Source organism: Netta rufina (assembly GCF_964035555.1).
Source record: "Netta rufina genome assembly, chromosome: 11".
NCBI lineage: Eukaryota > Metazoa > Chordata > Aves > Anseriformes > Anatidae > Netta > Netta rufina.
Genome location: NC_140134.1, coordinates 20,008,795 through 20,035,878, shown reverse-complemented (window position 1 = coordinate 20,035,878; position 27,084 = coordinate 20,008,795). Strand labels below are relative to the sequence as shown.

General features: G+C 51.4%; 1 protein-coding gene and 1 long non-coding RNA gene across 2 annotated transcripts in view; both read left to right on the top strand.

Moving 5' to 3' along the window:
* Window positions 1–27,084, top strand: part of IGDCC4 (immunoglobulin superfamily DCC subclass member 4) — a gene marked incomplete at its 3' end in the record, with an annotated part of 80,570 nt that overhangs the window by 14,398 nt on the left and 39,088 nt on the right. The window contains exons 2-3 of the mRNA XM_084293390.1: window positions 15,325–15,654; window positions 22,705–22,846. Of these exons, the coding sequence (XP_084149516.1) occupies window positions 15,325–15,654; window positions 22,705–22,846 (472 nt within the window). The remainder of the gene's footprint in view (window positions 1–15,324; window positions 15,655–22,704; window positions 22,847–27,084) is intronic.
* Window positions 734–1,609, top strand: LOC311213293. The gene is made up of 3 exons (XR_014618739.1): window positions 734–952; window positions 1,085–1,153; window positions 1,570–1,609. It is a non-coding gene; the product is annotated as an uncharacterized lncRNA (long non-coding RNA).

The window sequence follows — 27,084 nt, the reverse complement described above, 5'->3', positions numbered from 1 at the left end:
TTCAGTGCTGCAGTGTGTCTGTGCTGGCTTTCAGGTTGTTCCTGGGCTAAAAATATGGCCCATTAAGGCTCCTGGAACAGGATGTAACCATGTTCTGAAGACACTTTATTCCTTACGTGTTACTGCAAAGTGATTTAACTGAGGCTACGTTTGGAGACCTGCCTTACAGGCTCTATTTCTGATTTCCTCTACCCCCCCGAGACGACAAGAGATGCAGAACCTCCCCGAAAAGATGAGCTTTAGGGGTCTCACCACCTCGCTCGTTTGAAACTGGACGCGCTTGGGATGTGTCGAACAAATGGACAGTGGCCTTCCTCCTCCCGGGGGACGGCTTTGACATGGATGGGAAGCTACAGATGGGGCCTGAGGCAGAAATGCAAATCGGCAGGGCTGTGATATGAAGCATTTGGCAGCGTCGCCGGCTTAAAAGCTCCCTCCCCACGGCTGCTTGATCCCGCTCCCTCGCTTGTGCTGACACAGCTGGTTGGGGGCCGCGCCGTGAACCGTGCGAGCGGAGCTTTGGCCTCCGAACGATGGGATTAGGGCCTGAGCTGCTGGCACCGTGACGGTGCCGAGCCCCGGCCCTGCTCGGAAGCAGCCCTCGGAGGTGTGCTCGCAAAGCTGCGATCGCACCCGGCGGCTGGAAGCTAATTAGTGTTGAGAACCCTCTTTTGTTTGCTTTTGAAGACAGCGGCTCCTCGCCTGCCTGCCCGGCTCCCCGCTCGGCGTCGGGACAGCGTCAGCACCGGGATGCGAAGCTCACGTTACGCGGGGAGAGTTCAGGCAGGTTTGGTTTCAGCACAGGTCTCGTCCCCGAGCTGTTCCTGACAGGAGAGGCGATCGGTGTCAGCGCGGGCCCGGCCCCGAGCCTGCTAACAAAACAGTTCTGAGGGGCAGAGCTCCCGCGGTAATGAGTTCAGCGGCGGGTTGCCTGCTTTCCCTGGATGAAAAGGTCAGATCTGTTGCCTGGGTGGTTATGTGGAAAGGTTTTGTTCTGGAACAGCCTGCTCCCCATCAGCTCCTGGCTGCCGAGCTGCCAGGCACGGCTCTAAATAATGTTTTTTTCCTGCCTTTTCCCCATCAGTGCGTGCCGGAGAGGTATTTGCTGCCTGCTGCTTTTTCTCAGCCTTGCCACCGCTTCTCTTGCACCCAGGTAACTGTGAGCATCTACCTGCACATAGGGGCACGTGAGGTCCCTCCTGTGCCTACAGCAGCCCTTCCCCACTTCTTTTGGGGTCACAGACCCTCCCCAGACCTTCCCAAAGGGTTGGTTTCCTCTGCCGCAGCCCTACTGTGGCAGAGGGATCACAGCTATGGACACGGCTTGAGGTGGGAGGTGCACAAATGGACCCAGAGACCAGCTTGGGTTTTTTTAGGGTGAACACATTCATTTAAGGCTGGGAAGTCCTGAGTTGAGATCAGCAGCTTGGGCAAACTTTAAATGCCCCAGTTTTGAGCCAGCTGTACTCGGAGTTTGGTTTTAATCACAAGTTTTAACAAATGGAGTCTACTGGAAATGTTCTCAGTGAAACACCCTTGTGATTTTTGTTTGTTTTTTTTTTTTCTCAGAAGCCGTTAGCTGTCTTCAAGAAACAGTTTTTTAATTGGAGCCGTGATAAAAGCAGAGCGGCAGTGGTTGTGTTGGAGCTTAATTTATTAAACAGCTTTGTTTTTTAATGCAAAAAAAAAAATCTGTAAAGGAAAAAAAGAAGCTGTGCAGTTTAAAAACTGTCAAAATAAAACCTCCAACTTTGAAGTCTTAAAATACTTTGGGAAATGCTGAATGTTTTTGACTGGTTGTATGGAACAGCTGAACTGACTTAACTGGAACAAAATTAGAGGAACAAAGAGGTTTTGTTTGCAGAGTGTATTCTTTGCCCTTTGACAGCGCTGTCTGGCTCGCAGGCTGAGGTACAGGAGCAGGTCCCCGTCAGCGTCCCCCCTGGGCTTTCCTAGGACAACTGCGGTGTGCTTCGAAATGCAGGCAGGAAAACTCCAAAATCGTTTTCCAGGAGGCAACATCAGGTCCCCCTGCATGTTTTTTTTTACACCGTTGTGTGCTGGGGGTCTCCCGGGGGAGTCACAGATGCTGGTTTTGTTCGCAGCTTCTCTGGGGCTGCATCTTCCACCCTCAGTCTGTGGGAATCTTGTTGCTGGTTTCAGTATGCCAGAATTAGGGCTTTTAGGATCTGCTGCTGAAATAGTTCTCTCTTCTTACCAAGTAGCCAGCTTGTAGGAGTGGTAAGTTGTAAAGTAATACAAAAGTTCCCTTGGCTGCCCCTGTGGCTGGCCTGAGGGCCCTGGGGTGTATTTCCCTGTCTTTAAGGCTGCCCTGATCTATTCTCGGGGCACTGAACAGAGTTTATTTCTCATTATTTCCCCCCTGAGAGAGATGGGAAGGTGTCAGAGGACGGGAAGCCCTGTGTGCCAGCTAAAGCCACGAGCAAAACATCATCTGGTTAGCAGCAGCCTCGCTGGAGTCTCCTCCTCCAGCCTGCAGCGCTGAAGGTCTTCGCGAAGAGGTGGGACTGGAGGTAGGGCCAGCCCTGAGATGGGCTTTAATTAACGTGACGATGGCAGAGAGCTCTCGGGGGCTGATTGGCATTCACTGCAGCAGGCAGCTGGCGTGCTGTGAGATGTGGCTGCTCAAAACTGTCTGCCAGCCCTGTGGAAGAGGGTGCTAGCTCTCTAGCACGGGTACCCGAAGCAAATACATGTTTACCTTTTCCATCTCTGCCCCAATTCGTGTCCCTTTGACCTGCAGGTCCTGAGTTGCAGCCCTGGTGCTCTGCCGGAGCAGATGCCTGCTGAATTTGGTAGCTTGCTTAGAAATAAGCATCAGCGAGATGTCAGAGAGGTTAGGCTCATTACTCGATCTCATTAATTCTGTGGAATACCCTGTAGAGAATATGTTAATACCCTTATTCTGTTGACATATATTAACATATATAATAGTTGTATAATTGTTGCTAATAATTGCAATAATAATAAGCTTCTTCTCAGAGACAATCAAAGTGGATATTCAGATGCCCCCATAGGCGCTGTTAAATTCCCGCTGCTGTACAGGAAGGTGCTGCGTGTGCACAGCTTTCTGCCTGCTTCTACCTGTGAGCAGCACGATCCTGGGAGGCCAGATTTCACAGGTATGGGCAAATGTCTTCATCTGTGCTGGTTGGATGTGTCGGGCAGCTTGGGTCAGGAAGTTCCTGTGCTTTTAGCTGGAAATTACTGTTCCCTACCCTGGCATTTGCTGCCATTCAGCAGAAGCACGGTGATTTGATGTGTGAATGCTCCTATTCCACTGCAGTGGTGGAACAGTAAAAACAACAACAACAACAACAAAACATTGCTTAGGCCAGTTCTGCTTTGCCTTACAGAAACATTAGTGGCTGTGATAGTCTCATCTGGGGGTATCTTCTCTTAAAGACCTCTAACTTGAAGCTTTGCAAGTACCTACCCCAGATAAGATAAAACCTCTTACTTGTACCTGCTGTATTTGCCTACACAGTTGCTATCCCATTAGGCCAAATCCTGCCACGTGAATTATAAAAGAAAACCAAGGGGTCCCCTATTTTTCAGACCCCTGAAAGAATTTGAAGGCAGGTGGAGCTGGACAGCTTCTGTATTAGGATGTTGTTCTGTTTCCTTACATCCAAAAACAGCAACAAGCACACGGAGAGCACAGATTACACTGCAAGGCTTGGCTCAAAGGGAATAGCTCTGTATATATTGAAAAATCCCACCCTGTGACACATCAGAGAGCCAGATATGGGGTGACAAATCGGGAATATGGCAAAGAAGGAATATCCTGGATTGTCCAAAGAAAGATTAACTTCTCAAGCCAGCTTTCACTGATGCAAATTGTCAACCACTGTGTTGCAATAAAGAGGGGAAATAACTAACTATGAAGTGCTGACTGGTAAAGGGGGAATCATCTAAAGTGCTTCGTGTTGCAAGAGTTCATGAAAATGGTTTTGAAATGTTCTGCTGCATTTACCTTACCGAGGCCAGTTCTGCCAGCTGGCAGGTGCTCGCGGCACCGCATCGTCCCGGGGATGTTTGGGGTGTGCTAGAACATCCCGTCTGTGTCTCAGCACCCAGAGCAGGTTTGTAGTGCCACCTTCCTTTTTTTTTAATTAAAAAAATCAACCATACTTTGTCCCACGCAGATACAAAAGTTTCCAGATTGATTTTCAATCTTTAAATTTCCTGGCAGGAGGACGGCTCTCTAGAATATCCCTTAGGACTCCTGGGTTTGTAGGATCCTTGTAAGCTGTGTTCAGTGAATGTTTCATTCATTAAGCTTGTAATATACAACACAGAGGCAATTTTTCTTCCTTCCTAGGGTGACCCCACTGCTCTGTGTTGTAGTTCCCTTGTATCTGGGAGCTATATTCCTTTGCCCCATGTCACAGCTCCTGGTTCCTTTATGAATTGCTCTTTCTTGATCATTCTTCTGTGCTTATCCTTACCTGTTTGTTTGGTTTGTTTTTTAATAGTCTGCATTAAGGCTGTGATTTCTTTGCATCCTGGGCTCAACCTTTATTTTTTGTGCAGCATCTAATGCACTTTTGCTTTGATCCTACAGCGAGACCACCCCAAACGAAATCACCCAGCCTGCAGTCCCTATTGTACTAAAGCTCAGAGGTTTTGATTTTCCCATTTTTTGCCAAGACTCTGCTGGGCCAGGTCCAAGGGGTGAATTCGGGCACCGCCCAGCTTCTCCAGAAATTTGGTTCCAGCTCCTATCTTTGCATCCTCTTCCCTCAGCCTAATTAAAACCTGCTGTAACAAATGCTGTGAAGCCAGCTGCAGCGCTTTGGCAGGTAACAAACGCAGGGCAGTGAAACCTCCAGCTAATCCATCCGTGCTATGAAGTCATAAGAATCTTGTTAATTTTTAAAAAGCCCTTGATGCTCACTAATCCAAATCAATTTTCATTTCTTTCATAAAGTCGTGCTTCCATTTAGGCTTCAGCTAAGAATTACAGCTAATTTGTTCGATTTTATAACAGTATAATTGAAAAAGTGATTTTAATGTCCTGGCAACCATATTCCCTTTCTTTGGTTGTTAATGAAAGAATCCATTAAAGTTAAATGATTTGGGCACGGATTCAAGTTGAATCGCCTGAATATTCTAGGGGAGTGTTTCTGACCATCTGCTGCTCTGTCATTGGCGTTTGTTGTAAATGGGACCGCGAGAAGGACTTCGCAGGTCTTGTTCGAGCCATTAAGCGTAAAATATCATTTTAATTTTCTGATCTCAGTGTAAATAGTGGAAACACTCGGGAGAGTTGGTGCCGTTCTGGTCTGCGGTATCCTGGGCTCGTAAATATCTCCTGAGCTGTGCTTCCACGTGCTTTTCGGGGCTCTCGCGGCTGTTTTGATCGCACCGCATCCTTCGGCAGCACGGTGCAAGTCCCTTTTAATGACAGGCGAGGCAACGGGAAGCGGAGCCTGAGAAGGGGAAAGTGCACGTGATGGAGGAGCATTTCCCCGCTGCCTGCAGTCCTGCCCCTTGTTTCTGTCTGGCTGCAAATGGAGCTGTGCGTCCTGGTGCAGGGTTGGTGAGTGTGGACAGAGACAACCAAGAAATTACACCGGCTGTTGTCATCATCATCCTCCTTCACAGGCCTCATACACCCAAGCAAGGGCAGATTCAAAGGGCCTGTGTTCTCCTTTCCCTGTAGCACACCCTTCCTTGTGTCCTTGCTTTCGAGCTTTCTTGCACTCCTTGGTGGTGCTCACCATGCCCATCCTGCTGGGAAGCAAATTGGGCACTGAACTGCACCGTGTGGTCCCCTGGAGACTGTGCTGGTGCTCGCCGGGTTTGTGCTCATGCCTTGGAGTTGGGAGAGTCTTTGGGAGCAGACAGTGTCCTGCATTGGAAATTACAAAGTATGGCCCAAGTTCTGGAGGTCTTCAAAAGCAGAGAAGGCCAGGATGTTCCTTCACGCTGCAGCGGGGCTGTGTGGGGCATTGGTTATACCAGATGATCTTGAAATTCTTTCATAATAATGAATTCTTTCAAAATTCTTTCAAAATAATACAATCCTTAATGATTGTATGATTTTGCCTATATCAGCCTGAGGTGCAGAGGCTGAAGCATCGTTGGTTGAGAGGATACAGGTTTATTTGGTGCTAGCTTCAGCCCTGCAGTGGGGATGTTGTTCCATCCCTCTGTGCCTTGATTTGTTTTTTTCCCAAGGTTTGAAGTTGGATGTGCTGCTTATTTTTTTCCTCTGTAGGGTAATGAAGAATTGACAGATGAGATACTCGCTGTTGGAGCTGAATATTATTCCATTTATTGTGTTCTTATTTATTTATTTTCTGAGTCATAAAGTCACTAACTGAGAGGAAACCAGCCACAAAATGTACTTGGAGTTTTAATTATAGCCCATAGGTGGAGGATCTTTGTGTATTTTGTCTGATAATATTAGTTTCTAGTTAAGTGACTATTCTCAAGAGGCATAACACTGAAGATTGTATCGTATTGCGTGTTTTAGCTATCTCAGGTGTTGGAAGATGAAAGTATATCCTAAAAATATGCTAAACTTAAATAGTTCAAGTACAAAAATAGATAACATTGTACCAGGAGATCGGTTCAGAGTCTCCTGTGATGTTTGCAGATCAAACGTGGCGATGATGCATGAAATAAAAACAGGAACTTCTGCATCTAACAGAACCCAAATGACTGGATTTCCTCTCTAACATCAGCGAGAAAATGCCAAAAGTAGTTATGTGTTTGAATGTTGCCCACGAAATCATGCAAATCCGAGCCAGTCATTTTAGCTTGATGGAGCCCTTTAAAATGGCAAATATCAGGCTTATTCAGCTCGGCAGCAAAATTACAGTTACCTCGGCAAATGGGCCTTAGACTGTTAACACCAGCAGATAGCAAAAATAGCATTTAATAACTTTCATTACAGTTAGTGTTTCTAGGGCTTTGGGGCTTTGCTCTTTCAAATAATTTACATAATTTGCAGGTACAAGCTGCTGTGCCAGACTGTCCATCTGATTCTCTCTCTGATCAGAGCATATTAATGCACTTGTTTGATGGTCTGTTACCAATAATTACCTTGGATTGCATTAGGAGCATTTCCAACGTTGCAGCTGGTCTGTATTTTTCGGTAAGTGTATTTCAGGGCCCAATTACAGGACTCTGATGCGTTATTGTTCCAGTGTGTTTGTTCAAGCTTGTAATGTTAATCTGCCTCCACACTGTACATTTACGAACGCGAAGCCGAGGCCCTGTCCTGAGCTCCCCGTGCGTCCCACGCTTGCAGCAGCTTGGGCAGAGATGCTCTCAGCTGTTCCCTCTTGGCTTTTCAAGAGGAGAAGGGTGACAGCTCAGAGGAGGAGGGTTCTGCAGAGATGTGTGTGGCGTGGAGCAGGTGGGAAAGGGGCAGAAGCAGCTCAGCCCTCCCTGGTTTGGGCAAGGTGGGATTGCAAAGTGGTTTTCAGGGGTTTTAGCCTTTAACTCTGGCACTTCAGTAACTGTCCTTCAGTGCAAGGAAGGCTGCTGCTGATGTTACTGCACTGCTCCCAGCAGTGGGGACAGGACCAGAAGAAGGCTTGGCCTAACAAGCCTAGATTTTAGCCTCCTCTTGCCTTCAGCTGCTGTTTCAAAAGCCTTTCTGGGGTCAGAAAGGAGGAAATAACAAGGACTTAACCTTCACGAAAGAGTCAAGCACTTCAGCATTATGATTGCCATTGACAGTTCAACGCAATGAATAAATTATTGCTGCTATTGATTTGTTTCATCTTTCTGGACCATTTGTTTGCAGGAGATGCATTAGAATAACACACACCTCAATGAAACTGAGCTCTGCTGAGGGCTGGTTTTGCATTTATCCCTATCTGGTAGTCGTCATCTGTAGATAAGGGGCTTTGGCAAACCTGATGATTGAACTGAAGCGTGAGAGCACTTCTTCCTTCGTAGAAATCAGCTCTAGCCTTTAATGGGCCACTTTTGAGTCAGCAAGGTGACATCCACCGTGGGTTGGTGGCTCTGGTCCTGGGCAGCTGCAGCTGGCTTCAGCATTAGGGGCATCAGAAACGTCCTTAAAACCACTGGGATGGAAACCTTTGCTGCTGCTTTATTTCCTTGATGCCTGGCGCGTGGTATTTATACTCAGACCTACTCGTTTACCCGGGGCTTTGGCAGCTTTTGCTTTTTACCGAAGTGAATCTAGTCATTAACCTATTTACCTTAATCACAGCTTTAGATGATAACATCAAGCTTTGCGGATGTGGTGTGTGAGCTGTGATGTGGCGTTGTGTTTGGTTTAGATAACGCCTTTTTTTCGTGCCATCCTTTCTGCTCCTGTTTCTAACCGGGGGTTTGAACAGAACAAAGACGAGGGCCTCGTGCCCAGCGTGGCTCTTTAGGCAGAGCTGCATTTAGAGCCCTGCTACAACAAATCGATAAGTTGTGATTAATTTAACTTTTAAATGGCAGGGCTTTGTATGCATGTGAAAATATAATAATGGACCGCTAGGATGGCTTCGGATCGATGTCCCGAAGCCACAAAGCCTCGTGAAGAATTGTGAGAGGCAAAGATCCTTATAATTAAGTGAAGCAGAGCTGTAGGAAGAGGGTATCTTTGTTGGCAGCGTGCTCCCTCCGCTGGGTTTGTTGCAGTAACCGGGCTGCTTTCACCTCTCCAGCGACCCCACAGCTCACCTGCTCGGATGGATGCAGTTAGTAGGGCTTGGGTGTGTTTGCTCCCAGGTAGCACTTCACTCAGAAGACTGTCTGGACCCCGATCCTTTAAAAACTTCAGAGCAAGGCGCTGCGACCATCCTACAAATGTCTAAAATGCAGTTCCAGAGCTGTCGTCCCGCTGCAGCCATCGAAACCAGCCGAGTTGGTGGGACCAGCCAGCTGCTGGGCATCTCCACGGGACCGTGCTCACCCTACAGCACTCACCCTGGGTTCGTACATGTTTGGGGACATGAGGAGCCCTGCAGCAGCTCCGTGCAGGGTGTGCAGGGCACGGCACCGTACCGAACCCCTTGCACAGGGGCAGCCAGCGTGGGGCGAGAGCGCTGCAGGCACCTGGCTGCTCCTTTCAAGGCTGGGCTCTGCTGGGTGACAGGGATGATCTGAGAGTCCCTGGCTGCCGGCTGGATAAATATCCCCGCAGCAGTGGGAGGTGGTGCATTATTAAATAAACCACCAGGCCCTGCTACGTGCAGGAACAGGGTAAGGCCTGTCCCCCGCTGGCAAGGGCTGCTCAGCGCTGGGATCGCTCAGCTGCGCGTGGTTACCGAGTGCTAATAAAATGAGCTTTCCAGCAGCCCCGAAGGTACTTTTAGGAGCCTCCTGTTCCAGAGAGGCTGAGCACAGGCTGAAGGTGTTGCTTTCTTATTTGCAGCTCGCTCGTGTTGCCTTACGAGCTGGAAAGTTCCTGTAACATCTGGTGGTGGTGCTGGGGAGGGAACGTGAAGATCTTGACCCCTCCGTCTCACAGGTCTCGTTACAGCTGGGTGGAAGAATGTTTCCTGGGGGGGGAAAATAAAAAAAAATGAAAAAATCTTGGTATTTAGGTGCACAACTGGTCTTTCAGATGCTGGTGGAGATCATGGAAGTTGTATTTTGGTGAACTGGAGCCTCTGACCCCACAGCTCCCTGGGCCCTGCTGTTGGTGCTGCCGGTGCTGAGTGCTCAAGGTGCAGCCTTAGTCTGAGATCTCCGTCCAGATTTCTTCCTGGGTTGCTCCTTGGCAAGTGCAGTTGCCCTAAAACGGGCTGAGACCAAGCTATTGACTTTTTAATTGTCAGTGCATAAGCTTCCCGAGAAGAAAGAGGGCTTTGTGTTGCTTTCATGGGGACACGCTGAAGTATAGCTGCTCTCTGGATTAGACAATGGGAACTTAAAGATTTTCTACGGCTCTCAGAGCATCTGAAGAGCATCAGCAGAAGGTGACATTGCGGCAGAATAATAGCACAGTAGTCGGCTTGTTGATAGGAAAACCCTTTGGAAGCAATAACTCCGGTTTTCCTTTGGTGCTGTTCACTCCCACTTAAATGAGATTAATTGTGCTGTTGAGTTCCCCGAGCTCAGCATCCAAAATAAATACATAAATTAAGACAGGCGACGGCGCCGAGGCTTTAACTGCGCCTTGACTCCCTGCCACCACCCGCGGGGTGCGGAGGGGAGGGAGCAGCCCTCCTCCTCCTCCTCCTTCCCCCCCTTAGTGCCCCGCATCCCGCAGAACACACACGACGAGCAGCCCCCTGCCCCTTCCCAGCCTCTTTCCTCGCTCCTCCTGGGAAGGTTTTCCTTGGCCGGAGCCCTGCAAGGTGCACGAGGCGCTCCCAAAGCTCCAGATGTGCTGGGGATAGGAAAGGAGCTGGCCGGGCTCCAGGCTGCGGGACCTGCAGGAAAACCGCCGGCTGCCAAGAGCTCCAAGTGATGTCAGCCCTGGAAGTGTGTCAGGTTCGAAACCCTTGGACTTTGCTCCCTGTGAAGTATTAATCTCCCAAGGCCTGCGCTGTAACGGGTCCTGTCTGGCTCGGCGCAGCTTTGTTTGCTTTGGGTTGGAAGCGTTAAAGGGTTTTTTTTTTTTAGGGGGGGAGGCGCTGGAGGCTGTCCGCAGGCTGGGCTGGATCCTGGCCCCGAGCTGATCCTGGGGCCCTGCTCAGCCCTGTCTTGAAGCTAAGGTCTAAACTTTGTCAGGGCTGCCCCGTGTGTCTGACAGAAGGGTCTGGGGTGGGTGGTGGAGAGCCCAAAGTGCCTTGGGACCTCAGGTCTCGCAGGGTCTCCTCTGGTCCTGTGGCTGTGGGGCTCTCAGGGCAAGCAGGGCAGCAAATTTGGGGTCTCTGCTGCAGGGTGGTGGGTGCCCACAATCAGTAACATCAAGCACCTTGTTTTTGTAGTAGTATTTTGGTCATGGTGCTTTTACTGAGTCAGCTGATGGAACAAATCCCTCCTGATGCCAGCCGTGTGAGATGCTCTACGAAGAGGCACAGACGCACCAATGGCTCACACAGAAGGGCTCACACAGAAGGGCCTCCCCTTTTCTTTATGCCAGCGTGGTTTTGTTTTCCAAATAATGACCAAAACACACCTCCTCCTCCTCCAAACACAGCCTCGCGTTGCACAGTACCCTTTTATTTGCTTGTGCTGCCCAGCAGAGCTCAAGGACGACGCGTTTACTGCCGATAGCCTTAACTTCCCCACAAGCATCTCACTTGTCTGCGTCCTTCCTCCTCGGTTTAGGTGCTGAAATCCCAGGGAAGGGAAATAACCGTACGTACAAGGAGACAAGTGGTTTTCCCTGCCGGCCTCAGCCACCGAGAGCGAGCTCCCACCTGATTTATGGGCTCGGAGCAGCGCGATTCTTGATGGGAAAACATTGCTCTGAGGGTCTTGCCTCTGACCGAGTAATTACACGTCAGGAATCTGTCAAACCTCGCTGTGCTGCGAGCTCGTGCTTCACCTGGTTATTTATAGCCCCGTAAGCGTGGAAAGCAGAGGATTGATTCTTTCTCCCCTTCGCTCGATGCCTCCGTCTGGTGTGAAGGGAAGGAGGTCGCAGCAGTGGGCGCTGGCGCTGCGTTGGGATGCTTTGGGAGGGGAGGCGTGGGCTGGAGGTGTCTGCTTTGGGGTTGCTGCAGAGGGCAGGGGACGCTCCTGTGCCATGAAGATTTCACATCCTGCATTCATCCAAAAGGCCCCGTTTCTTTTTTTTGCCACTCAACAGGAGGCTTTTCCATTTATTTGGCTGGGCCTGGACAGCGGAGGTGGATGGAGCGGTAATGGGAGCAGAGGAAGTGATGGAAGTGGATGTGGGAAAAGACCATTTTTCTCTTGGGCTGTTCTATTTATTTATTTATTATCGCATGAAGTATCCTAGGTATTAGCAACAGGGGAGAGAATAAAATACCCCTGCAGAGCTGGGGCCAGAGAATATCAAAGCAAAGACCCTCCACTTCAGGGCACGTTAATAATGTTTCAGTTCCTCCACAACTGTGTGCGTGCATATATGTGCTCTCTGTACCCATATGTGCACAAATATTTATTTGCACATATATTTATAGTCTCGAAGCCACTGCTGTCTGCCTCGTTACAGCTCAGCAATTTGCTGGGCTTCGTGGGGCTCGGTATGAGCTCTGCTGGTCACCTGGAAGGACTCAGACTGTCCTGGTCCTCTCTCTCCCTGCAATTTCCCTCTCTGCTTTTGGCTCCTTTCTCCCCACTCCCCGTTTTGCCTTCCAAAGAGTTATTGTGAGATGTTTTCAGTTGTCTTAGGTAATTTCTGGGTACTGGTGGGCTGGCACATCTGTGGTATAAAAGCCTGCTTTGAATGTCCGGGCAGTGTCACCCTCCCTAGGGGAACGCTCTACGGGGTTTTGCGGCCCTCAATTTAGAGATCCATGAGCCGAAAGCTTCCAGATCTGCCGGGCTTCAACACTTGAAGTTGCATCCAAGAGGAGCCAAAGGCAGCAAGCTCTGCAGCTCCATGGCACGGGTCTGTAGCTGAACCACCTCAACCGGTAAGTGGGAAGGCTTCTGGCTCAGAAACCCAGCTCCCTGCTGCCGACATCCCTTGGAGGAGCCGTGTCTGCTGGACGATGGAGATGGCTTTTCTGGGTGGTTTTCACTGCATTTGTTACTGCTCCAGTACGTACGGAGCTGAAGGGGAGCAGGAGGCTGCGCGTGGCTGGGTGTTGGAGCAGGGTCGTACCCAGTTCTGTCACCGGGAGATGAAGAATGGAAGTTGGAAACAGTCGGCAGCTTCTGTAAGCACTTAACATTCCTGATTTCGTTTGTCTTTGATCTCGCTTGGAGTAGTTTTACTCCCTTCTGATCCTTTCCCTTGAAAGGGCTTTTATCTCATTGTCAGGCTGGCTAATTTAGTGCGGTGTTTTGAACCAGACCTCCTCCTACGTTGTCAGAGCCTGGAAGGTATTTTTTTGCTTCATCAGGGAGAGCTTCTGCCGTTCTGTGAACATCGTAGGGCTGCAGGCTTTTTGCACTGCTGGATCCTGGGCAGTGCTGCTCCAACTGTGTGTGTGCAAAGGGCCTGCCCCCCAAAATTGCAGTATTTTGGGGGGGATCCTTTGCCGGTCCTTTCTCCTCCCTTGATCTAGCAGAGCGAGGCCTGAACCAGCCCATCAGGACGGCGTGGGTGAGCTCTGCAATCTGGCGCTGAGTTTTGCCCCTTTTTTCTTTAACATAAAAACTCTGGCACTGAGTTTTGCCCCTTTTCTCTTTAAGTGCCCCTTTTTTTCTTTAACATACCAACTAGAAGCCTGGACCCGGCCAGGTTTTGCCTTAGAGGAAAAGAGCTGGGTGATATTTAGGGATATAGAACCCTCACCGTGTATTTTTAAAAAACCCAAGTGTTTTTTCTGCCACGATGCTGTTTTTACTTCGCCGTGAGCAGGCTGATATTTAAAAGACTGAAGTTTGAGAGGCTGATAATTGCTTCCTACCGACCTGTGCTGGCGTAGGAAGCTGCAGCGCAGAGCTCGGCTCTATTCCTGGCTCCCTGAGCCAGCCAGCTGCCCCTTCTCGCTGCACCTTCTGCAGAGGAGGAGTAATTTCAGCAAAATGCCATTTTAATGGCAGTCTGAGGGAAACAGAAAATAGGACAGAGACTCGGGCTGTGTTGCTGAGTGATGAGGAGGAGGGCCTGGCACGGAGCATGAGCCCGTGGAGGGTCTGGAGGGGCGAGGACAGCCGCTGGGTGCCTGGTGGCACACGGGATGCCCGTGTTTTGGGAAGCTCTGCGAGGATGAAGGCGAGAGGAGGCACCTCCAGCATCGGTGCCTGTGGTGCTGGGGCTGCCCATGGGTGTCCCTGGCAGAGGGGTTTAAAGGAGGAGGCAAGGGGCCATGCACTTGTTGGGAACTTGCTCCATGCTTCATTTTTCCTGATTCATGCAGTTTTTTTGCAGCGGCTGTTCTGGATGGTAGGCTCCCAGTGGCAGCATCTTCCCAGAGCGCCCCTTCAGCTTTGTCCCCACTTCTTCTGACCTCCCGTGGAGTCAGTGAGTGAGTGTTGTAGCTTGCTGTGATCCTCAAAGGCCTCCACAAGCACGGTGTGGCTGGGGGCTGCCTTTCGGTGGGTTGCTACCAGCAATCAGGGCAGGTCTGACGTGTACCTGTCCCTATCAGCTTGGGTGGGCACCGAGCGAGCCCCGAGCATGGGCAGGGCGAGCTCCTACCCTCGGGGGCACCTGTAGTCCCCGACACACGCCTCGAAATTATTCCATCTCCCCGCACGTGTAATTCTGCGTGTCATTGCCCCTAATTGCCTGCTTAACACACGCGCCTTTAAAACGCGGCCCTTTTATCAGCAGTAGGTAGTAGCAGGTTTAATAGGGTGTTTGAATTCCTATAAAATTAATCTGTAGCCTTCTGCGATAGGAGACGGGCAGGGAGCCATGTGGTTCGTATCCAGTGTTGATAAACTTGTTATAGAGGCAGGAAACATTTCTGATTGGAGCGGTGACAAAATAATTTGGAGCGGAGCCATAAAAAGAGTGGATGGCGATGGTTTGAGCACGGCAGAGATTGAAATTGCTGGTGTGTGGAAGCAGCGCTGCCAGCTAACATTGACTTAGTGTCTCTGGAGAACTCTAACGGCAAATGCATTTTATTAATGGCAATATTCTTGTAGGAAACGCCGAGCCTTGTTTCGGAGGTGGAGCTCTCCTGCGGGGACGTGGCTTTGGAAATGGGCCAGCCCCGAGCCCTGCTGAGCTCCTGGCTGCAGCAGGAGGGGTGCCCGAGGGCAGCGGGGAAAATGCATCTGGGGCATTTGTTTTGGGTACGGGGCACGTTGTGAACCATTCTTTTGTCAGCTTTCCTTTGAAATGAAAATCCCAGGAGGTGAACTGGGAGGTGCTGCTGTTCTGGGTTCCCAGCTCTTCCTGCCAGTTCCCCCTGAGGACGTTTTGACCCATCCTGCGTCTCCTCTGACCCAGTTTGCTGTTGGCACGGGGTTCCCAAGCTGGGCTCGAGCACCCTGGCTTGCGCTAGCCACCTCCTGGGGGCTCATCAGCCTTCGAGGAGGTTGAGGTCTGCAGCACGTGGAAGGGAGCCCTCGCTTCTCCCGGGCAGCTCTGGCAGGTGAAGGAGAGGTTGGGGCTCTTGCAGCATCTTGGGTGTCTGCTGCTGCTGCTGCCCTGCCACCTTCCTCCAGGTGCTCCTCTCCGCTTGAACCCAGCGTGGAAAAAGCAAGCAGGGAGAGAAGAGGCGCCTGCTGGGCACGAGGGGGAGCAGCAGAGGTGGTGCTGGCTGTGCTTGCAGCCCGAGAGATGTGTGATGGAGAAAGCCCCAAGGAACCACTGTCTGTTTTTCTTTGCAGGGAGGCTGCTGGAAGGGGATTCTCTGGAGCTGAGCTGTAGTGCTGGACCCGCAAAGGTGATACTGGAGCCCAACCAAGCCGTGGTTTTGGACTGCAACCTGGCCCCCGTTGAGCAGGTGATCAATGTCACGTGGAAGAAGAATGGCTTTCCGGTAGTGGAGCAGGAACATCTGCGTGTGCTCCCGAATGGATCACTCTTCATCTCGTCCCAGGCTGTGGCAAAGGACAGCAAGTATCCCGAGAGGGCAGGCGCCGAGGGTAATTACTCCTGCGTGTCTCACGGCTCCCTAGGGGCTGTCACCAGTCAAACGGCTGCTGTCAGATTTTCAAGTAAGTGTGTTTCGTGTTTGTCTTGCTTTTCCTCTGGTCTTTGTACAGACCGTTACCACCCAGAGAGTTGAAGATAATGTCTGTGAAGTGAAATTGTACTAATGACGCGTGGGTGGGATTTGGGATAGCACCCAAATTAGCTGTGATGTGTCTCTCTTGACCCTCTGTTAACATCCTGTGCGACTCTCCCAGGTAAGTGCCATCAGCCGTGAATTAAAAACAGGACTCTCCTCACTCTCCAAAAGCCAGCGCTCGTTTTTGCAGGGAAATCAACACTTCAGAGCCTCGAGTCAGCACTGTCTGCATGGGAAGGTGGCTCTGAGAGCTCTGGCAGCCGCAGCCAAGGCCGTGGCGGGCTTATTTCCCCCTGATATAGATGAGGAGCACTGCCTGGAGTCTGAGCATCGTCTCTTTTATCAGAATTGGTCACTGAGAGGTGGGCAAGTGGAAGTGGGTGGCTGCGTGAGGGCAGAAAGCACTGGAAACAGGCCGGGCTGTACACAAAGGGGTCCAAGTTCCCCTTTGTCCCTGCTTTTGGTCGCTAGCTTAGGTCTTAGGTGCTGGATTTGGCCATACACATCAGCCTGTCCATCTGCAGGTTGCTCTTGGTCTCCTCTGGGCTCCTGGTGAGCAGGCAGCACAACTTGGGAAGGGGCACAGAGGAGATTTGGGGACTTGGATGGCGTGCCCAGGGCTGAGCCCAGCAGCTGGTGCTCTGGGAAGCAGGTGAGTGCAGTAGGTGCCAGAGGGTTTGCTCAGATGTTGCTGCAGGAAGAATTTAGTGAATTCAAGGGGAAGAGCTCGACAGTGAAGGGCAGTGCTCAACAAAGCTGGGACAGGCGTCTCTGTGTGTCAGAGAATGTGTCTCCTCTTGGAGTTAAGGCTTTGTTTTGAGGTGAATCTCCCTCTCTAATGGAAGAGATGAAAGAGAGGGCTCTTCAGGCTGGTCTGCAGTTCAGACTCAGAACAACACTCTAAGATCTGAACTGCCGAATCTTTGTGCAGCATTCAAGAATAAAATTCCTTTCTGTGCAGAAATGGCTACCAGAGCTATTTTAAGTACACGAGTGTCAATAAATGATTCCTTGACATCCCAAACAAGAGAGGTTGGAAGATAATGCAAGCACAGAAACGCTTCCCTCTATCCAGCCATCTATGTAAATGTTGCTGGATGCGGCTGTATGGGGCACCCTGAGGTGCAGGCCTGAAATGTGTTTCCAGGCTCGGGAAATTGGGGCTGAGGTGCTGCTGAACGTGTTCAGGGCTGTCATAGGTGAACGTGCAGAGAGGATGTCCAAACACCCGTGTTACACCATGATGTATTTAACATTTGGGTACCCCAGGCAGGGGGCGCAGGTCTGGCCAAGCACGTGTGGCCTCTGTGAGCATGGCTGTAGGAAGCAGGAGTCCTGACAGCAGCCGAAGGCTTTGCCAGGTCCGAGGATCTCTCAAAAACAGGAGGCAGACTGGAATCACCTTTCCCTTCCCCTGCATTTTTCCAGAGGAGCCAGAAACGAGGAATTTCAGGTCTCTCAGAAACGAGGAATTTCAGGTGAGCTCCCTGCAGCTTGTCTCTCCTTGTGCGTACTCACATCTTACTGCCATCTGCACGGGAAGGTGCTGCTCCTGTGGCAAACACACGCACCTGATGTACAATATTCATTCCCAGAGGGAGAGCAGCGAGGGAACTGATTAATGAAATGCATCTCGGGCTGTGTTTTTTCGGGGTTGGGCAGAAGCGCTTGCCGCATTAGCATTCAGCTGGTGCAAACGAGGATCCTGAAGGCTTTTTTTCCCTGCTGGCTGAATGCAGCAGTCTGCCCAAAGTTGTTTACGTGTGGATGGAGTTATTCTTTGTGCTGACTGCCCTGGGCTCTGCTGACCAGTACGAGGCAGAAGAAGCAAACCCGAGCAGCAGGAAGGCTTCGTTAGCCTCAGCCCCTGCTCCCGACCCGGGCAGGAGATCCTGAGCTGGGCTGTGTGCTGCTCAGTGCTGCAAAGACAAGTAAGAACATTTGGTATTCATAATATCGAGTCATCTCCTGTGGCTCTTCATGCTTTGAGTCGTTTCTTTGTTCGTTCAGTCCTTGCCCCGTGTAGGCAGAGTACCAGGAGGAAGCTCCGGGCTGGCCCAGCGCCTGCTGCAGTGGGTGTGCGGGCAGTCTGGGGGGACTGGGACACATCCTGCTGGGCTTCCCTGCAAGCAGGAGCCCCGTGGAGGTGGGGATGAGCTCCTCTCCTCCTGCCTGCCCGTGCAGTGCCTGGTCCTTACCGGCTTTATTCAGCAGTGTGTGCAGGAGCTAAGTGAAACGAGTGGCCTTTGTCAGCGCTTCTTCTACTCCGCTGGACACGGTGGAGTCAGCTTTGCCCTCCTGATAGCCCCAAAAGCGAGGGCAGCTCTGGCATTTTCCTGGGTGAGGGCTGCTGGTTCCCAGCTGGGAAGGGAAGGCGTCAAGCTGAGGTGAGTGGGGAAGCTCGCAGAGGCAGATCGGAGCAGACAGACGGCGTCCCCGGAGAGCTGGATTGACACAGGCTGCCCAGGTGACAGCGGAGCGCCAAGAGGGATCACCAAGTTGTGGGTTGCTGGAGGTGGTTACAGGAACGGAGTGAAACAGGGGCAAAAACCCCACGGCTCTTTTGTCTGACAGCAGCTGCCAGAATGCATAAGCCTCTTGTTACACACACAGACAGGAAAACCGCGCTCAGCCCATGCTTGAGCAGTCAAGGTGGCCTCAAAGGCAGCCCTGCTGCTGTCGGAGTTGCCAAGAAGACGTTCACGTGTGTGACAGGGGTGCAGCGTGTCACCTGGGGCACGCAGGACAGCGTTGGGCCAGGGCTCGGATTGCTGGGGACAACCACAGCCAGAGGAGGAGGCCTGGGGAGCGCAGCCCTTGTGGGACAGGTGACGGTGGTGACTGGTGGCTTTGCCACGTGCGGCGGTGACCCGGTGTCTTGGCCACATCAGAGCTTTCCAGGGAAACCTAGAAACACTGCGATGACCTCCATCCTTCCCCTTCCACGTGTCAGCTCGTGTTGTGCTGGATAAACGTGCGACACAACAGCACCCTGCAGCTCTCTGCTCCTCGTCCCCGCCTACTGAGACCCGTGTCACCGACCACAGCTCGTGGTGGTGGCAGGAGGAGGGACTGAGGGGTCTTGCCGGGCTCATACCTGCTCTGTGCGCAGCCGGGGCGGCTGAGGAGTGAGGTTTGCAGGCTTTCCCCCCACGTGGAAACACCAGGGGCGTTGTTGTAGTGGTGGGAAGGTGTAGCTTTCTACCTGCTAATAACTACATCGGCGAAGATTTGTTAAAGCTGTTAATTTAGCTAAAACATTTTGTGCGAGGGAGGTTCTGGAAAATTACAGTAATTGTAGCTGTCAGATGAAGACGTCTGCTGTGCCTGCAGGGAACGGGCCCGCACCGCGCGGCGCTGGCAGCAGCTGACGGCGAGGTTTGGTGTTGCTGCAGCTGGCGGAGCAGCCCCAGCAGCAAGGAGTGCACGTGGACGCCGGTGCTCCTCTCCCCGAGGAGAGCTGCTCTCCGTGACGCACTGTGTCTGAGAGGACGGGATTTGGGCTTATCAGAAGGGTTCATTTTATGGGTTTGATGCTGTTTTGTGGATTAGGTGCGGAGTTGAGTGGAGACCTGTGCGCGGAGCCAGGTCTCGGTGGGGGTCTCTGCCTGCTTGCCACCACTCTGGGCAGAAAACTTCCAGCAGAGAACTGCACGAGCTCTGGAACATCATCGGTGTGACTTCTGGATGCTGTTTGCAGTAGGTGAGGAGCTGGCATATGTGTAGAGGCAGGATTGAGCCCCACAAAGCTGGGCAGCACCGGTCCTGTGCCCCTCCAGCCCTGCAGCCTGAGCTCTGGCTCTGCCTCCTCCACCCTTCGGGGCCATGGCAAATCGCCCCTAGGGCTTCCTGCACGTTTCCCTGCTGCCTCCCCATCCCATGTAGCCCTGTATGTGGTCTCAGCGGGGGCTGGAGTTGCCCCCACCTTAGAAACACCGAGCGATGATAAGGAAAGGCACGCGGGGAGCGAGCACGTGGAGGCTCGGGGGGCAAAGCGCTGTGGGAGAGAGCAGCAGGCTGGTTTCAGAAGGCCGAATTCCTCGCATAGGCAGCATTTTCTGCCCGGGGTGTAGTGTTGCTGGCTGGCAGCTTTTCCAAGCTCGGGGCCTCCTGTGCGGATCAGCCCGGGGGGAGAGGGGGAGGGCGCTGGGCTTCCCGTGCTGCCGGCACCCTGGGCTGGGAGCCTTGGCACCGCGGCTCAGCTCCAGCTGGGTTTAAGGTGCCAGCAGCAGGGGGAGCGGTGCAGAGCGTGGTGCTGTGGCACGGTGCTGAGGGCGAGCTGTCCTGGTGCTCTTCACACCTGCAGTCAGAGATTTTTCCTGAGCACAGACCCTCCCCAATACCCCTGGGGCCATGGAGCGAGCTCTCAGCCCAGCCCTGAGCCTGCGCCAGGCGTCTCCTGCTGCCTCTGTTCCACCCGGGCACCCCTTCTGTGCACAAAAGACCCCAGGAGAAGAAATTCCTCTTCCCTGTCCCCTCCTTCACCCATCAGTGCGTTGCCTTCGCAGCCGGGCTCATTCAGCTCCTTCCAGAGCTCCCAGAGCCTTTTTTTCCCATCCTGGCATCAGCAATCCCCACGGGCCCTACCCTGATGCTATCAGGGGCCAGCAGCAGAGCTGCCCGGTCCCCAAACCCCACCACCAGATCCTCCAGGCAGGGTTTCCTCGGCCTCGCTGGGGCTGAAGGAGCCGCGCTGCTCCTGGCTGCCGCGCTCCCTAATCAGGGTCACCCTTTAGTCACGCTCCTCCACACCCTAACGAGCAATCCGTCACGGGTGCATTTCTTGGCTCTGGGCTTTTGAAGAGCCGGGCTGGAGCCCAGCACAGCAGGCGTGTGGGGCTGGTGGGAGGCGTGGAGCAGGCTCTGGTTCTCAGCAGCGAATTTCAGGCTCCAGCAGGTGATGGGGAGGAGAAAGGTGGCAGCTTTGGGACTGCTTTGTGCCCCTTTGTACTTCGTGGAAAAATAGGTGGAGGTAAGTCTGGCTTGGTGGCCATCCTGCATCTCCTAGCACGCTGCATACAGGAGATGAAAAAAAGAGTAAGGAGCTGCCTGCTGTAAGTTACGGAGCCTTTTCGCTGCTGCTGCTGCTGGTGGCATCGCTGCTCACGCACACCATGGGCTGCATAAGCTGGAAACTTCGGGACTCCATCCTATCCGCTTGGATTGTGCCACTTAATGAAACAAGTGACCTGACTTGGAGCAGAGGGAACAGATACCGATAGGTTTAATCTGTTTAGGGGTGTTCCTGCCTCCCCTCGTGACATTTCCAGGCGTGTTGACCCTTCAGAGACTGCCAAAGTTCTCTTTTTTACACTCGTAGGATGAAAAGAGTGCAATGGGACAGAGCATAAAGGACACCAGGAGGAGGTGGTTTGGGTGATGCCAACCTGAATGTGCTCTTGCATTTGATGGATTTTCTTTTAAACTTCTGGGTCCAGCAAAATACACTAGCGTGGGCTTAAAAGCTCATGCAGTTCTTGGAAATCATGCCGTGTTAAAGTGCTCTGCAGAGTGTATTTGAAAACACTGAAGCCGTTTGCCCGAAGTGGGGCCTTACGCTGATTTATTTTTCAGACTTTTCCAGGAAAAGGCTTTTCGTTGCCATTCGTAGTGAATTGTAAAACTACACTTGGCAGACAGCTGGTGGGAGAACTCAGCCTGCAACTGTTGCAGAGAGCAGTGAGTTGCTTTAAGCATGTGATAACTGGTTAAGTTCAAGAAAAACACTAATGACACTTGAGAATACGCTGGGGTTAAAATGGGGCGCGTAAAAGCGTTTTATTTTCGACGTGGTCCATTCTTCCTCAGGCTAACACTGCGATGAAGTCCATGTGTATCTGTGATGCAAAGAGAACAGAAATGAGTGGGTTCTGTAAGATGTGAAGTCGTGGTGCTGTTGGGAAGAGGCAGGGGGACAAGCACATGCTTGTGGGGGACCAGGAGGTCACCCAGGGTCCTCGTAAGCCCGGCGCTGTGCTCGACCCAGCGATGGAGCCTGTCTTCTGGCTGAGTCTTGCTGTGTTTGTTGTGCCACGATCAGGATTCCTGGTGCTCGTGTTACAGCACCGCTGGAGGATTTGTGCTGCTGGGTGGCGTTAACAGCAAAGGCAGCTCAACAGAGACTTCTCCAGCAGACCTGGCTCTTGCTTTGAGTAAGAATTTCAGCTTCTGCTCCAGCCGAGGTGCCCGCGTGCGTATCCAAAACCACGTGTGGCTGAGGTGCTGTGGGGTTATGCTACTGATGGGTCGGATGCTGATGGCCACAGGGGGACAGCCTCCACTCTGCTGATAGCAGCAGGGTTTTGCATGGACAGGGATGAACCTTGGAGAGCATTGGAGTGGTCTGGCCTGTGTGAAATCCATCCTCCTCCTCTTAGGAAGGTGGCTGTTTGCATCCCCACGTGCTCCGGCCATGAGATGCTGCCACATCTCACCTGTTTGAGTGGGCTGAGGTTCATTTCTGCTCAGCAAAGCTGTTCCTGCCCTTACGATCTCAGCCTTGTCTCCAGCGTTGTCAACCTGGGGCAGTTTTGTGGAAGTTGACATCTGGCTTTGGTCTTCCTCCTGCCTTGTTTTGATTTGGGCTGTGGGGGTGCCACAAGGCGAGGGGAAACTCTTGCCTCTCAGGGCATTTCCCCCTCTTTTTTCTCGTTCTGGGTGGTGTTCCCTGGTGGAGAAACTGAACAGACAAGGAAGTGATTTAGAAAAGCAAGTGGCCAAACCAGCTGATGGTCTCTTCTCTCACAAAATTGCCTTCGAAGGAGAAAATGAGGCAAGAAGGAAATTTGCACATGGAAGCATTTCAGTTGCTGTCCTTAGGACCGCTGAGGGCTTGCAGGACACAGGAAAAGGAGAGATTACATTTCAGGCTCTTTCACAGATAAAAGCCTTCCTCTTAAATCACGCGGCATCACAGGTTTGCGTTTCTCAGCAGGATCTCGAGCCACTAACCTTCCCTCCTTTCTTCTTTTCCCAGCCTTATCCCGCTTTTTCCAACAGCCGGAGTCGCAGACAGTGGAAGAAAATGGCATGGCTCGCTTCGAGTGCCGGATCGAAGGGCTGCCCTCCCCTGTCATCACCTGGGAGAAGGATCACGTAGCCGTTCCACAGGAGCCTAGGTGATGCACCGATTGTTTTCCCGGGTTAGCTCGAAAAAATAAATCTGAAACGTGACTGCTTAGGATGTGAAAACCCTTCATAAAAGGTAGAATGAGGAGAAAAATGATAGACCAGGTTTGAACCTGAAAAATTAAGTGCTGTAAGAGCAGGTTTGTTGTTGTTTGAGGGACCCATACATACAGGATGATAAAACACCAAAATAAAATAAGCTGTTCCCCAAATATCATCCAACCAACCAACCAAAAAAAAACCAACAACAACAAAACACCAACCAAACCGTGCCCTTTTTTGTTACTGATCTCTTGTTCTGGAACCTTTGCCGTGATGGACCAAGCACTCAGTCTATAAAATTGGCTGATTGGGTAGAAGCTGGCTAATGAGCAAAGTAATTAAACAAGGCCTGGGCTGCGGTTTTCCCTATCAGCCACTTACTCCTAATCTGGAGTGCTGAAGGGAGACAGAAGAGTGTGCCAAAGGGCAGACAGCAGCATAAACCTGAGTGGAGAAACTTGACATCGGGCCAGTTGGTACCGCACGGATCCTGCACCCTGGGAAGGCCCCGGCATTTGGCACATCCTCTCCTGCAAATTTAAGTGGGGTAGAAGTTTTTCTGGGGCTCCTGGCTTGAGGAATATTTCCCCATCTGACTGCGGGGTGTACCTGACAGAACTGTGATGCGTTTTTTCTTTAGATTTGGTTGTGGTCTTAGAGCCAGTTTGTTTTTTTTTACTGTTGTCCCACACGGATCTGTCTTGGGGTTGATGACTCTTCTGGAGCTCTGCGTGTGCTCGGTAACCTGGGTGGCCTTGCCATTTATTTTATTCCTATGTATGGAGGTGATCTAGTGACAATTTTGCTTGTTTTCTGGGGGAGGAAAAGATAAGAGTCCCTGCAGCATGATACCTTCTATTAAGGAAAGTCAGCTACAGGCAAAGAGAACAAACCATTAGCTGGGTTTTAGCTGGTCTGCAGACATCATCCCTGCAAGGGATCAGTGACTGCATTGCCCTTTAGTTCCTAAAATCTCATTTGCTGTCCTGGAGAAGGAGCAAGGAGCTGTTTCCCTCCCAGGAAAGCCAGTCCAAGAGGCAGGAGGAGAGGGGGTAAGGTTTAGGAATAATTTTTCTACGAAAACAGCTTCTGTAAGAATAATGGCTCGGATCCTCGAGTATGAAGTGTGGTATGGAAAGGTTCGTAGGAAGCTGTTGCTTTGTAATGAGACAAAAATTAATTAATTAAAAAAAAGGTAATAAAAAAAAAAAAAGGGTTGGCAGAAGGAAGCGTGCTGTAGATTGGGCAATGGCTTTTTAACGAGACAGCTGGATGGATGTCGTGAAGGTACTTGCTTGGAGATTGCTTTCAACACGGGCAGCCTGAAAATTGTTTTCCTTGTAAAAAACAGACCGTAATCTCTGGCTGCAGATCTCGCTTTTTAAATCGTGTTTTAGCTTTTAGCTTATATCCTTTTTCAGAAGGATTTGCGTTTTTTGCTGTTGTCTGGTTGTTGTTGCTGTTGTTGGATTTAACGTAACCGGCTTTCGAAGGAATGAAGTGAATTCCAGGAACCGCTGGCTGCCACCCTCTCAGCCCTGCCCCATCGCGCCTGAGGACCAGCCTCTGATCACTGTGTGCTCCCTCCTGTGCATGTGGCTGATGAGCCTGGCAAAAAGCCCTCATTGGGATAGGTAGGCATCGGGATGATGGCTTCGTATCCCAAAACAGCACCCTCAGATGTATGCCCAAATGCTGCAGGTACAGCCTTTCAGACAGTGCTACGATATTGGTGCGTGTGAAGAGGGATAGAGCAATCACAGCAAACTGGAAAAAAAGCATAATAACTATTTTTGTTCTTTGTTTTTTTCCTGTGTTGACCTTGCCTTTGGGCACTCTCTTTGGCCTTTGCCTTTGGGTGCAGGTGCTAGCACGGTGCCATCTCAAAGGTGTTGAAGGCTGAGCTTAAAAAGCACTTAAACAACCCAAAAGGTATGGAAGTGTTTATGGGTGTTTTCAAAATACCTTTCCCACCCTGCTGACGTTCAGGACAGAATCCAACTTCCATATGGGAGTAAGACACAGAATTCTTCTGCAATTCTGTCTCTGAAGCACTTAAAAAGAAAAAAAAAGTCTTAAATCTGCAGCAGCTGCTGAGAAGTGGCTTGCAGGATCTCTCCAGACTGCAGTTGTTTTGGGGTGTGTGCTGCATCTTTTGGCATAGCCTCTTTTCTATTTTACATACTGGCTGTGGTTCACACGAGGCTCCAAATTGCTGATTATTTCCTCTAGAGCCCAGATGAGCACTTGCTAAGAGCTGGAGGTCTTCGGAGGTCTGCGCATAACCACGTACCTTAGACCACACGGTCTGCACTCACAGCATCTTCTGTCGACGTTGGGGCTAAGTGAGGGTTTTATCTTCATGGAGGGCTAACTTCTGCCGTGTGTCAGCAGTGCCTTGATGTGCTTGGGTGCACCCATGTGGCTCTGCAGCAGCGAGCAAAAGCAGCCTTGGAGCCTGCAGCAAAGCAGCAGATCCCTCGCTTGTCCTGGGGTGCCTTAGCCTGTATTGTGTTAGCCTGCCAGAAAGGATGTGGCAGCAGTTTCTTGGGGAGAAGGTAAGAAAGGGAATGGTGCTGTTCACGCTGGAATATTCTCTGCTACACACACGGTATGGACGTGGTCCTGAGCAGCCTGGTCCAGCTGACCCTGCTCCGAGAGGGGAGAAAACTTCAGATTTTCAGAGGTCGCTCCCAGCCCCGGTGATTCTGTGATGGAGAATTGGAGGCTCTCTCTTGTGGCTGGAAGATGCTTTGCCTACTGCTTGAAATATCTTGATATTAATTACGGACTCAAACAGCAGATGCACGACAAAAATAAATGCTGTCACAGTGGGAAGCTTTCCCTCCGCAGTGCTGACAAGATGCAAATATTTGTCTTCCTTCTCCCGTGTCCTGATGAGGCATCCTGGTAAGGGCTTTCAGGATACCACCTCCTTTGAAGTCTCTGGAGAGGGATCCTGAGCAAAATGTGTCTCTGTAGGCAGCGAGAGCAGGGCTTTGGGGATGGGGAGCAGTGGCCCTTGATTATATGGGAAGCTTCACCAAGACTGCGTCCTTGAATCGAGCTGTAGGATCGTGCACACAGTGCCAGCATGGTCACAGGAGGAGCTCTGTGAGCTCTTCTGCTTCTGCATCTGCTGCCCAGAGAGCAAGAAGCGATGAGCTCAGATCGCAGCAGCTGAGGTCTGGGCTAAGCTTGCAGCTGGGATATTTATCTGGAGCAAGCTGCTTGGGGTGGGGACGGGATTTCCATTGCTGGAGGTTTGGGACCACGAAATGAGTGTTTGCAGGAGTGGATTTGCTGTTGGTGCCCATGGCTTGGACACGGAGTGGCTCATTTCTTATTGTCCCCCCGGCTCCGTGACCCTTGCTCATGGATGCAGCTGTCTCAGCACCTGGAGAAACCACAGTTATTAATGTCAGGGTTACTTTCAGGGATCTTCATGGATGGAAGGGCTGGCATCCGTGGTTATAACTTGTCTTTGTGCTGTTCCTGTGGAAGCTGCTATCCCTCCCCGTAGCAATTGCCTTTGAATGTGTCCTTTTCATAATGAAGACTGATAACCTAGAGCTGCCTGTCAAAGCTCGGCAGCTCTGTTTATAGAGGCTTGCAATTAAAAATGGATCTCATATATAATTAAAAAGGATCACGTAGGCTTTGCGCCTTGCATTCAAGAATAAAGAGGCTGCCATCTAGGAATCCAGGCAGAAAATGGAGATGCTGACAGCCAGCTCCTACTTTTATGCTAATTGCTAATCATCTGCTTTGTTCGCTATAATGCAGCAAGGATTGTGTTCATGTTGGGAGCCGTGTAGCCATTTCACTCCGTGGAAGTGTTCCCCGGTAGCGCCCCGTGGGCAAACGGGGGGGATGCTGAATGCCTGGGTGTGAGTTTGCCAGCTCGTGAAAAGCCAGAAATTCTTGGAAGAACAAAAGCAATCGGCACAGCCCGGGGATGGCGCAGTTTCAGGCAGCTGCTCGGTACAGGAGCGGTGTCCTGGCTGCTTGGAGCTGTGAAGGGGCATCTGATGGCCACTCGTGGAGACGAGGAGCAGCAGGAACAGGATGCTGTGCAGAATTCCTTGCGATGCTTTTCACTCTGGCTATCAAACCTTTGTGAAGAGCAAGTGCTGAGGCTGGTCAGAGCAGACCGTGCGTGTGAAGGCACTTGGACAATTGGGGA